The sequence below is a fragment of the Nycticebus coucang genome, chromosome 2, assembly GCF_027406575.1.
Source record: "Nycticebus coucang isolate mNycCou1 chromosome 2, mNycCou1.pri, whole genome shotgun sequence".
NCBI classification, from domain to species: domain Eukaryota; kingdom Metazoa; phylum Chordata; class Mammalia; order Primates; family Lorisidae; genus Nycticebus; species Nycticebus coucang.
In genome coordinates, this window is record NC_069781.1 from 144,977,866 (window position 1) to 144,990,885 (window position 13,020).

General features: G+C 43.4%; 1 protein-coding gene across 1 annotated transcript in view; it reads left to right on the top strand.

Annotated features, from left to right (window-relative positions):
• The window catches only part of IQGAP1 (IQ motif containing GTPase activating protein 1), a 131,982-nt gene extending 119,592 nt beyond the window's left edge, over positions 1 to 12,390 (top strand). The window contains exons 34-38 of the mRNA XM_053582066.1: positions 1,930 to 2,142; positions 2,779 to 2,945; positions 4,733 to 4,855; positions 7,440 to 7,548; positions 10,205 to 12,390. Of these exons, the coding sequence (XP_053438041.1) occupies positions 1,930 to 2,142; positions 2,779 to 2,945; positions 4,733 to 4,855; positions 7,440 to 7,548; positions 10,205 to 10,318 (726 nt within the window). The 3' untranslated portion in view covers positions 10,319 to 12,390. The remainder of the gene's footprint in view (positions 1 to 1,929; positions 2,143 to 2,778; positions 2,946 to 4,732; positions 4,856 to 7,439; positions 7,549 to 10,204) is intronic.
• Positions 12,391 to 13,020: the final 630 nt, after the last annotated feature.

A 13,020-nucleotide genomic window follows, 5' to 3' on the forward strand; every position in this document is an offset into this window, starting at 1 on the left:
TCTTTATTGAGCATGTGTTTGGTGCTCTTATCTGTGTTCTTTTCTTTAATCCTTGCAACATCCCTCTGAGGTACATCTTTTCGTTCTCATTTGACAGATGAGGAAACTAAGATCCTTACAGTTTAAATAACTTGCCCAAGATCATCAGCAGGTAGTATCAGAACCAGACTTGGATCCAGTGCCATCTAATTCCAGAGCTGATGCTCATGGCATTATGTCATGCTGAGTAGTGCTAACATCAGAAAGGAAAATATTTGGAAAGAATTGTTCCTGGTGGGGAGGAATTACAAGTCTGAACTACCAGCCATTCCCAGCACAGACATCTCAGCACAGACGGTTCACAATATGGCACTGTGACCTGAGACACAAAGACACAGGGTCTGTCAGGAGGGGGGCGGTCACTGATGTGCCCCACTGAGAGTAAACAGACATGGCTAGAGCCACTGCAAGTACCCAACCCATACATAGGGCATCAAAAATGAGCAAGGTAACAGCTAAGAAAAGGCACTAGATTTGGGGTGGGGACTGGCAGTTGGTGAGAAGTCAGAGAAGGAAGTGCTGTAGAGAATGGAACAGGAATGTATACCATTCGCTGGACAGGGCACAATGGGCAAACATTGGATGGCAATTAGGAAAGTGTCAGAATCAAGGGAAGGTTTTCCCTGTTGAGATCGTGGTGATTACAGCATGTTCAAAAGGAAAGGAAAGGCATGATTCCACCTGAACAAGGTCGTAAAAAGAATAAGCATACTCTGGGAGGCTGAGGTGCGTGGATTTCTTGAGCTATGGAGTTTGAGACCAGCCTGAGCAAGAGTGAGACCCCATATCTACTAAAAATAGAAAAACTGGCCAGGCATTATGGCGGGCACCTGTAGTACCAACAACTCAGGAGGCTGAGGCAAGAGGATCACTTGAACCCAGGAGTTTGATGATGCCACAACACTGTACCCAGGATGACAGAGTGATCTGTCATCCTCAAAAAAATAAGTATATAAATAAAAAGAATCAGTAAGGGCTCGGCACCTGTGGCTCAAGTGGCTAAGGCACCAGCCACATACACCTGAGCTGACAGGTTCAAATCCAGCCCGAGCCTGCCAAACAACGATGGCTGCAACCAAAAAAAATAGCCGGGCATTGTGGCAGGTGCCTGTAGTCCCAGCTACTTGGGAGGCGAAGGCAGGAAAATGGCGTGACCCCAGGAGTTGGAGGTTGCTGTGAGCTGTGATGCAATGGCACTCTACCCAGGGCTACAGCTTGAGGCTGTGTTTCAAAAAAAGAAAAAAAAGAATCAGTGAGGATTTACTAGGTACTGGTATTATTGCATTAGCATAGTTCAAACACTCATGGAGTTGCATTTTGAATAAAATTAAATGGCTTTATGTCTCAATGTGATAGAGAAAAGGAGAGATTTGACAGTCGAGTCCAATCTTCCCAATTGTTCTTCAAATCCAGGAAAGAGGCCATCTTCAAGTTGTATAATTTCATGGATATAATCTCTTCTAGATGGAGAGATCTGCCTCTGCTGACTGTTTCCAGGGTGGAGTTTAGGAACTGTGCAAATTCAAGTGCAGATATGCTATATAAATTCAAGTTTACTGCTTGGCGCCTATAGCTCAAGCAGCTAAGACGCCAGCCACATACACCAGAGCTGGCGGGTTTGAATCCAGCCCAGACCTGCCAAACAACAATGACAGCTACAACCAAAAAACATCCGGGTATTGTGGTGGCCGCTTGTAGTCCCAGCTCTTTGGGAGGCTGAGGCAAGAGAATCGCTTAAGCCCAGGAGTTGGAGTTTGCTGTGAGCTATGACGCTACGGCACTCTACCCGGGGTGACAGCCTGAGGCTGTCTCAAAAAACAAACAAACAAAAACATTCAAGGTTAAAGTTAGTGTGATGAAATACCAAGAATTGCTTTTTCTCACTCATAGGAAGCAGACCACGAGAGGGCCATGCAGAGACGTGCTATCCGCGATGCCAAGACTCCTGACAAGATGAAAAAGTCAAAATCTGTAAAGGAAGATAGCAACCTCACTCTTGAAGAGAAGAAACAGAAGATTCACACAGGTTTGAAGAAGCTAACGGAGCTTGGAACTGTGGACCCAAAGAACAAGTACCAAGAATTGATCAACGACATTGCCAGGGTATTGCACTGGGGGCACAGAGGTGGCCTGGCCAAGTTTAATGCTGTTTGAGAGGCTTAGAAAGAGCCAGTAGAGACCATAACTGTTCTGATAACAGTGTGGCCTCAGTTCACGTGCCCTCCCCTGAGGCCATTTCTGTCCATCTATCACATGGGCCTCATCTGTCCTAGTGGCTTATTCTGTGGAGTGAAGTAATAGGGAGAAAACCCTAACCAGAGCCTCCTGGGACTAAATTTGCCTTTTTCTGTACAGAATTCTTCCAGATCTCTTTCTTGGTTACATGAAGTATAAATTCATGTTAGTCCTGACTTGTGTGAATCCTCCTGAGGAATAGCTTTGATGCTGGCCTTCTGGGTGTTTCTGCTGTTGCGGTAACAACCCGTGCACACTGGGGATTTGGGGACAGATGTGTCACAAGTCTCTTTTTCTCCCTATCCCAACGTATAGTTAAGAGGCCTAAAACAGCTGTGTCAGTAAAGCCAAAAATGTGTGAGTGTAAAAGTAATGCATTTCCCCTGTTAAGAATGTGTGGTCATATTCAAGGCAGAGTTAAGCACTGCCAGGTTCTAGAATTTTGATGATTCAAGAAGCATATGATACCTACTCTTACTTTCCTGATTTTAATAACTGTTTCAGGACATCCGGAATCAGAGGAGATACCGACAGAGGAGAAAGGCTGAACTGGTGAAACTGCAACAAACATACTCTGCTCTCAATTCCAAAGCCACCTTTTATGGGGAACAGGTGGATTATTATAAAAGCTATATCAAAACCTGCTTGGATAACTTAGCCAGCAAGGGGAAGTGAGTATTTTTTTTTTTTTTAAGAATCCATGTCGGGGTGGAGGGGAGCAGAGGCAGCCAGCTGCAGTGGCTTGTGCCTGTAATCCTAGCACTCTGGGAGGCCGAGACGGGTGGCTAGCTTGAGCTCACAGGTTCAACACCAGCCTGAGCAAAAATCAAGACCCCCATCTCTACTAAAAATAGAAAAAACTGAGGCAAGAGGATTGCTTGAGCCCAAGAGTTGGAGGTTGCTATGAGCTATGCTGCCAATGGCACTCTACCCAGGGTGACAGCTTGAGATTATCTCAAAAAAAAGAAAAAAAAGAAAAGAAAAAGAAAAAAAGCAGAAGCAACTCTGAAGCACTTCAGAGTCAACTGAAGTGACTGTGGAATGTTAACCTAACACAGTGGCTCTGTTTATTTTGCATTTATTTATCTGTATATTTCCTAGTTCCACTTGTTAGTACACAGTATAAATAACATATAGCTAAGCTGAGTACCCCTTCTTCCAGAATATCTTCTGGCCCTAGAAACTAGATAATTATGGAAGGACATCTAGTCCCCAAACCTAGATATACCTGAAAGGCACTTAGGAGTATTATAAAAATTTGGATTTCCCGGCTTCTGTCTGTACCTTCTGGGGATAGGATCATAGATCGACCTTTTCCCAGGTGCAGAGGAAAGTCTGATGCAGCCTTCCTGGCACTGGCCATCAGCCATCAGCCTATTTCCCAGGAAGGGAACTGCAGACCCAGAAAGGTGAGGTGATAAGATCAGGTTCTACTGGTAGAGTTAGTTTATTTTTTACTCCTAATTATTTTAAGAGTTTTCAAATCTCAGAAAGGCTGAATGAATAGAACAATAGCCATGTACCTTCACCTTGATGCACTTGCTTCTCACATTTTGCCATATCTGTTTCCCCGCCTCGCGTACTCTTAAAGGCACATACATTGTTTTTTCTCCCCCTCCCTACAATAACAGGGAGTGAGGTAGGGCAGCTGGGATGAGAAGCAGATCCATCTAACCCAGCTTGCACAGCTAACTCCTGTGAACTTTTGACCTGCCCGTTATTCTTTGTCCACTTCCTGACTATCTGACATAACCTCTAGTTTTTCCTCCTTAGGCCCAGAAAGAACTATTGCCCCAAGTGTCCCTAGTTCCTTTTAATGAAGAATGATATTTAGAAACCAAGATCTATGTTGGGATAGGAGGATCATTGAGCTCAGGACTTTGAGACCAGCCTGAGCAAGAGCAAGGCCCATCTCTACTAAAAATAGAAAAACTAGCCAGGCATAGTGCCAGGTGCCTGTGGTCCCAGCTACTCAGGAGGCTGAGGCAGAAGGATCTCTTGAACCCAGGAGTTTGCGGTTTCTGTGGACTGCCACTGTACCCAGGGTAGAGACTCTGTCTCAAAAAAATTATTTTTGTTTTTCCCTGCATAGGTGACGGGCTTAGAGTGACTTCTTCACCCCTTGGATTCAGTGCCTTTCCCTCAGGCTGACATGTGAAGTTTTCACACATACGTGTTAGATGCTTAGGTTCCCCAGAAGGATTATGACACTAATTCACAAAAATATTCTCAAATATAAGTTAAATAAAGATAAAAGCAATTTAATAATGTTTCCCCTCTTTTCAGAGACATTGCTTAGGCTAATTCTGTCATTTATTTACCATTTTAGAATTGGCATGTTTAGAATTGGTATGTTACTTATGTTTGTTTTCTAATCTCATTTCCTCAAACTATCAACCATGAAGTTTCATTGTAGATGGTTACTTACAGAAAGTGACGTAGAATATACTTTTTACAGGGTCTCCAAAAAGCCTGGGGAAATGAAAGGAAAGAAAAGCAAAAAGATTTCTCTGAAATATACAGCAGCAAGACTACATGAAAAAGGAGTTCTGCTGGAGATTGAGGACCTTCAAGTGAATCAGTGAGTATTTTTTCACTTTATTAATTGATTTTTTTTAAATCTTTAAAAAATGTTTTATTTTCGGGCGGCGCCTGTGGCTCAGTCGGTAGGGCGCCGGCCCCATATACCGAGGGTGGTGGGTTCAAACCCGGCCCCGGCCAAACTGCAACCAAAAAATAGCCGGGCGTTGTGGCGGGCGCCTGTAGTCCCAGCTACTCAGGAGGCTGAGGCAAGAGAATCGCTTAAGCCCAGGAGTTGGAGGTTGCTGTGAGCTGTGTGAGGCCACGACACTCTACCGAGGGCCATAAAGTGAGACTCTGTCTCTACAAAAAAAAAAAAAAAATTTTCCAGCAGTGCTTGTGGCTCAGTGTGTAGGGCGCTGGCCCCATATACTGAGGGTGGCGGTTCAAACCCAGCCCCAGCCATCTAAAACAGCAGTGGCAACTGCAACAAAGAATAGCCCAGGCATTGTGGTGGGCACCTGTAGTCCTAGCTACTCTGGACGCTGAGGCAAGAGAATTGCGTAAGCCCAAGAGTTGGAGGTTGCTGTGAGCTGTGACGCCACGGCACTCTACCGAGGGTGCCAGAGTGAGACTCTGTCTGAAAAAAAAAAGAAAGTTTTATTTTCTTGCTTTTATTTCTCTTTTCTGGATGTTACTTTTAATATCTTTTATGTCCAGAATTAGGCCTCATACTGAGAATCAATGTTTGTCATTAAAGAGGAAGTATTTCTCTTCCTTACTTGTGGACTGTCTCAGAACACATTCACACCTTTGTTAGGGCCTGATCATAATTTTTCCTCTTTAAAATGGGAAGCCACGTTGGGTGCAATGCCTCACGCCTGTAATCCTAGCACTTGGGGTGCTGAGGCAGGTGGGTTGCCTGAGCTCATGGGATGGAGACCAGCCTGAGCTGGAGTGAGACCTCATCTCTAAAAATAGCCAGGTGTTATAACGGGCGCCTGTAGTCCTAGCTGCCCAGGAGGCTGAGGCAAGAGAATTGCTTGAACCGAAGAGTTTGAGGTTGCTGTGAGCTGTGATGCAACAGCACTGTACTGAGAGTGACAAAGTGAGAGACTATCCCCCCCGAAAAAAACATAAAACGGGAAGCTATTCCTTTGATTTCTTCTGTCTCTGAACCAAGAAGAAGAAGAGGAGGAGTTTACTTCACTGTGGCTTGGAACCAGAGCCTTACCTTGTTTTCCTTCCTGGAAAGCATTAGTTTGCTTGCTCACAGTTCCCAGATGTGACCTGATGTACTACTCCCTAGGTCCTGGGCCAGACATAGTTAACAAGCACCTGTGCAGCCCCAGGACCTCAGGCCACTGCACTTTCTTGTGTCTGATAAAAAAAAAAAAAAAAAGTCTCAGAGCCCGTAGAGACTGTAGCTGTTCTGATAACAGCATGTCCTCAGTTCATGTGTCCTCTTCCAAGGCCATTTTTTTGAGACAGGTTCAGTACCATGCTGTCCACCCAGTTCACAGCAACCTCAAATTCCTGGGCTTAAGCAGTCCTTCTGCCTCAGCCTTCCAAATAGCTGACTACAGGTGCCACCACCATGATGGCTGGTTTTTCTATTCTTTAGTAGAGACAGGTCTCTTGTTCTTATTCAATCTGGTCTGGAACTCCTGAGTTCAACAGATCCACCCACGTTGGCTTCCCAGGTTAAACACAGGATTTTTTAAATCTCTTGTCTTATAATATTTATCTCTTCTTTTTTTTTGGTCCTTATTATGCACCGCTATTCAATTGCCTACCCCATTTGCTTTTCTAACTTCTTTTTAATTTGTTTCTGTGGGCTTAGAAAGCAAGTGACCAACAAAATCTGTTAAAATAATTTATCACTTAAAGTAAGTATAAGGAGTAACCTGAAAGGTGGTCCGTTTGAGTAAAGCACCTGTGTTTCAATTTGTGACTTCTCAGAGATTCTTGGTGGCCTCTTGTGCTTCTCTCTGGTTCTCACTCTGTTCATTATAGGTGAGTGACTCCACACTAGAGCTCTAGGTGATGCACAGTCATTACATGAGGGCAGCAGCATCTTTCCTTCTGGAGCCATAAAATTTCCTGGCATGTAACATATTGATTTTAATAATGGTGATTATCTCTGGTTGTACTCAGTACATCTATATACTTAGCCTATAGTCTTTCAGAAAATGTCTAGCCTTGGCATTTTCTGTTCTGATTGCCTTTTTGTTTACTTATTTGGTTCTCCCAGTTCGCAAACATGCTTGCAAACACATACACATCTTTTGCCGGCCCAGCTTCTTCCTCTCCTCCTTCTCTTGTTGGGTTTCACTAGTGGCCAGCCACATGGAAGGCCAAGAAAATCCCCTGCTATCATCCTGCCACAGGCCACTTGTGGCCTTCCTCAGGGGTCCCTCTTTCAGTGGAACACATGGGTGACAGGGACAGGCTGCCATTCCTCCGTGGGCCCCATGGCAGATGACACTTAGGAAGGCAGCCCCAGGCTGCAGGCAGGGGGGGCAAGTGCTTCTGCAGGGAAGCACTTTCTTCTACCCCTTTTCACCCTTAGACATGGTTCATCTCTTTCCCCATTTCATAGAATATTTGCATATGCAAACATAAATGATGTTTTGTTTCAACAGGTTTAAAAATGTTATCTTTGAAATAAGTCCAACGGAAGAAGTTGGAGACTTTGAAGTGAAAGCCAAATTCATGGGAGTTCAGATGGAGACCTTCATGTTGCATTATCAGGTGGGTGCACCAGTAGGGCCAGAGCTTTCTATGTGGAGCTCTCATCAGGGCAAAAGGCCAGACCAGAGGAGGCCTCAGGGGGAGCCACCTGCATCCTGCAGGGGTGAGGCTCCTTGCAGGGGAGGTCCTTGGGCCTCAAGAGTCCAGCCTCGCCTATGCGCTTGGCTGAGCCTTTACAGCTATCTGAATTTTTAGAAAGCATTCATCTGGAGCTTGCACTAGTGCTACAGCTAAAACAAACTGATATTTTGGCTGGGTGTGGTGGCTCACTCCTGAAATCCTAGCAGTCTGAGAGGCCTGAGCTCACGGGTTCGAGACCAGCCTGAGCAAGAGCAAGACCCCATCTCTAAAAATAGCCAGGAGTGTGGCAGGTGCCTATAGTCCCAGCTACTCTGGAGGCTGAGGCAAGAGAATCGCTTTAGCCCAGGAGATTGAGGTTGCTGTGAACTATGACTCAACAGCCTTCTACCAACGGCAACAAAGTAAGACCTGTTCTCCCCCTCACCCCCCAAAAAGCTGATATTTTGGACTTGAAAAAAATGCTACACAATTGTGAGCCTACTTAGTAGCCTGAAATCCTTTTTCTCATTTTGATTTGCTATAGGTACTTTATAGGTTGTTTTCTTTTGAGACAGTCTCACTTGTGTCGCCCTGCATAGAGTTCTGTGGCATCACAGCTCACAGCAACCTCCAACTCCTGGTCTTAAGCGATTCTCCTGCCTCAGCCTCCCAAGTAGCTGAGACTACAGGCACCTGCCACAATGCCCAGTTATTTTTTGGTTGCAGCCATCATTGTTGTTTGGCGGGCCTGGGCTGGATTCGAACCCGCCAGCTCAGGTGTATGTGGCTGGCACCTTAGCCGCTTGAGCCAGGATTTTATAGGTTCTTAAAAGGCTGTTTGCACTTCTGAGAAGGTGCGTGTAAATTTTTTTTGTAGACAATTCTGTATTGATTCATTTTGTAGCATAAAGATTTCTAATTTTTATTTTGAATTTTTTGCACATTAAAAAATGTCAGAGCATTGAGCAGATTCCCAGGTAATATCCAGACTCCTTTAGCTTTGTGTATATAGCTTGTAGTGTCTGCTCCCACATCACTCTGTTCCATAACACCACCGGCAAGCTGGGCAGGAGCCTTCTGGGGACATGCATGTGGCCTTCTGCTCCCTCTGCCAGCCCAACCCCTTTGTCCCTCCTCCATTCACTGAGCATTTGTGTATGTTGCCAGCCCCTACCCGCCAGGGTCTCTCCCAGCAAAGCAGCTACTGAGGTTCCCCTCTACTGTATCCCTGAGACCTCCTGTCCACAGAAGATACCAATTTACGTACGTCCTATTCCCTAAAACCATGAACTCCTTGAGGGAAGGAGAATGTCTTAGTCTCTTTGTTTCCTTCTCAGTGACCAGTAGACCTTTTTATTTTTTATTTTTTTGGCAGGGGCCGGGTTTGAACTTGCCACCTCCTGTATATGGGGCTGGCGTCCTACTCCTTGAGCCACAGGCACTGCCCCGACCAGTAGACCTTTTTAAAACATAACTGCTGAACAAATGTGAGATGATCTGTCATACACATAGCTGGTTGAAGCACTTCACACACAAAAAGGAGCTTTTATCTCCTCAGTTACACCAAGTTCTGTCAGGCCCCCAGTCTGCCTGAGGTGATGTGTCCATGTACAGGTTCATCAGCTGTGGGGTGGCCACCAGGTGCATGCAGCAGGCACAGATGACAGATCCCAGCTCTTATGGAGCTGTTAGGATTTTTTTCAGAAGATGAATTGATTGAAATTTTGGAGTCCTCAAGCCCTTTGACTTGCTTTTTCCTCAAGTTCAGGGGTGCAACCCTCAGTTTTCTTACTTGTTCTGGACAGTGGAGGGTAGCAGGAAGAACAGAGCTGTGAACTCAGGTCTGGATGTGCACATCTGCTCTGTCCTGTCTGTCCTGGCAGCTCACTTAACACTTCTGAGTCTTGGTCACTCATATTTAAAGTTTGGGTGATCACACTCACAGGACTTTTGTGTGGCTATAACAAGATACCGTGTCATGTGCTTACACAACGCCCAGGCTGCTGCAGCCACCTAGTAAATGTCAAGTTCTCTCTTTTTCCCTTGCCTTCAGGGTACAAACGCTTTCTCAAGTGAAACAGAAACCAAGGATCCAGCAGATACTACTGAGACATCACTAGCCTTGTCTCCTTGTCAGTGGTTAGTGTGTTTTATCATCAGTTGAAATACCGTAACCTTTTCCAGATTCGTTAAAACTGGTGACCCAGGGTGGCGCCTGTGGCTCAAGGAGTAGGGTGCCAGCCCCATAGGCCAGGGGTGGTGGGTTCAAACCCGGCCCCTGCCAAAAACTGCAAAAAAAAACAAAAAAAACTGGTAACCCATAACCTAGACAAAATGGTTCTTTCTCTTTTCCTATTTTGGGAATTTTGATATGCACAACATGACTCCCTAACAGCAAAGGAACCAGAAGATTCCACTGGCCAAGTACCCTGCTGCCACGGGGTGGCTGCACAGTGGACAGTTTCATAGCTGGGGACTTCTCCCGCCCCACTTGACATCTGGCACAGGGTCCTCGTTCTTTCTGGGTCCCTGTCTACACAGTGTTCTTTCCTTTCTTGTTGCACAGACTTATCTGTCAACATTTTTTTTTGAGCAGGACCTGCTGCAGCTGCAGTATGAGGGAGTTGCAGTCATGAAGTTGTTCGATAGAGCCAAAGTAAATGTCAACCTCCTGATCTTCCTTCTCAACAAAAAGTTCTATGGGAAGTAGCTGCTCACCTGCTGCCAGCTCACAAGGCTGCCAGAGGCAGCACCTCATGGCTGCCTTCTGGGCTCCTCCTCTGCTCTCTGGAAGCAAAGACCAGCCCACAGCCTATGACTGATCTGACGCGCTCCCAAGGCACATTTTTAACCTTACTCTGACAGAACATTAGGTGCCTTTCTTCATAGTGAGATTTTGTTTTCAGGCTTAGTCTGACCCTTCTGGCATGTTCATTTTCTTCCATCACTTAGGAAAAAGTGGAGCCGCCACTAAAATATTTCTGTTCTTACAGACTTAGAGGTCACGCTGCTGTACCGTAAGCTCTAGTGTTTGTTTTATATTGTTGTTTATATAATGGGGAGTGTAGAACAAGTAGGATACACAGCTGAATTGTCAATTCTGACAGTTGTCATGTAAAAGTGAAGCTCCTCTGTGTCCCATCAGTACAAGTGAAATACGTGGGGATCATTGGGTCTCTTCCACTCTGTTTTCCTATATGGGGAGAAGCTAACAGAAGTCACTGTTCTGTGTTCAAAGGAAGCATTTCTTAGAAAAAGGAGGTGTTGTTTTTAAATTTCACCATCAAATTTGGGCAGTTCTGTTTGTGCGGCTCCCACCCCAGTAGTGAGAGAATCCCACTGATAAAATTTAGCTGTTTAGGTAAATTCAGAATGGGTTGAGGAACCTACCTGCTCATATTGTTGCACAGAGATTGACTCAATCGTGGAGATTGTCCACTCCATTCTTACAGCAAAAGAATCGGTTAGCCCCAGCATAGAAATAATTGTTCTTAAACTATTTTTTTATCTTGAGTACCTTATTAAAGCATTTAAAGATTGATTTCTTAAAATGTGGGTGATAGGAGTTTTAAAGATTTATGTAATGCTTCAGAAGCCTTTAGAATTCTCTTAAGACTTTTTAAAAAATTGGTTTGTCTGTATATCTGAACTCTTAAAACTTCCGTATAGCTAAAACAATAGGATTTATCTGCAGAGTTGTAGAGATATAATCTTTCCTTAAATAATGTAAAACAAAACCAGCCAACCCATGTTACACTTAGGTAAAATAAATTCCCCCCATTTCTTTCTGCTCTTTTGCTGCCTACATTGTGCTTTTATTTTATGAACCCCGTCTTCTGGGAAGAGTAAAAAATAATTCAGTTGTAAACATTGAATTTAGAAAGGTTTTTTCTTGGAGAGGTCTTGTCCTTTTAAAAAAAGAAAATCTGTTTATCCAGGAAAATATACTGAAATCATGCTATTGAGCCTCTATTTTCTTTGGTATTTTGGTTCAGTGTTCTTTTATCATAAAATTTAGCATAATAAACATTTAAAAATGTGCTGATGTATATTTAAAGCCAATAAATTGTTGTAATTAATAACACAGTATGTGGTGTGTCCCTCTTACAAATGTAAGTATTGGAGAAGTGTTTCTGTGAGACAGTTTCCTCGGTCAGGTCCATGGGCACAGTGCATAGGAAGCATGCAGTGCCATGGAAGGAGTTACCAGTACCCTGACCTTGTTTTTTGTTGTATTTTTGGAAGACAGTTTTTTTAGTAAACATTTTTCTCAGTTTAAAAGAATATGCTGTTACATCTAGCCTCGCCTCAAAAACTGGGACCAACCAAGTGCATCAGCCCTATTTCCTTCATAGGGTTTCCATCCCAGATGCTGTCCCACAAGGCCACATCCAAGGTACACAGTGACAAGCAAAGTTTACAACTCCTCTAATAATATGATGCAATTATTTGGAAGGATTATATTTCCTTTAACTAACAACGTCCACTATAAAATAGCACAAAAAGCACTCAAGGAATGTTGACAACAACTGTGTAGAATTATGAACATAAGAGTATAGTGAATATCCTATTCAAGCTGTGGCATGGAAACCATGAAGCTTACAGATTTTATTTACTAGCTGTAGTGTTCTCTGGCTCGTCTCGCCTCCTCTGACCTTCTTTTCAACCAGCCCTCATGACATTCACCATGAATTTACTTCTTCCCTCAAATCTGGACTGCCCATCGGACCTGCTGCTCACAGCTGCCTTTGTGTCTCTGTCTGAAATAAAAGGTCACTTGTTCACGTTTGTGTTTTTCTCAGTTTCATTGTTAGCAGTTCCTACTAAACAGTGTTAATAACTAGGGTGAGATTTAATAGTTAAGAATACAACAGAAAACAACCCCTTCCTTTATAGTCTTTTTAAATTTTATTTATTTATTTTTATTTTTACATATACATGTGTTTATTAGGTTTCCAATTTTTTGCCTTTACAAAATTAAAAAGGCTTAAATTTTAATAACAATAACTGTTTAAAGAATAGAAACAAAAACCTCATAAAGGGCAAACAAATACATTCAGAAAAGGAATCAGACAGTTGCTACATCGAAATATTAAGCAGTAATAATAATAATAATGCAAAGAAAGTAAATTCACATTGTCAAATAAGAGTATGTCGATTATAGAATGCTTTGACTTTCAAGTTCACAATGAAGTCATCAGTTATTATTTTTTAAGTCTCAAAAAATAGACAACTAATATTTATAAATAAAAGTAACAGATAATTTCGAAAAACAGATCATGCCAAATCTTACAGACAATAGAAAAAGAAGAAATGCTTCAAACTTACTCTGCTTGATCTGGGTACACCTGATATTAAAATTGAAGAAAATATATTATTATAAAGGGGAAATTACAAACATATGTCACTTAC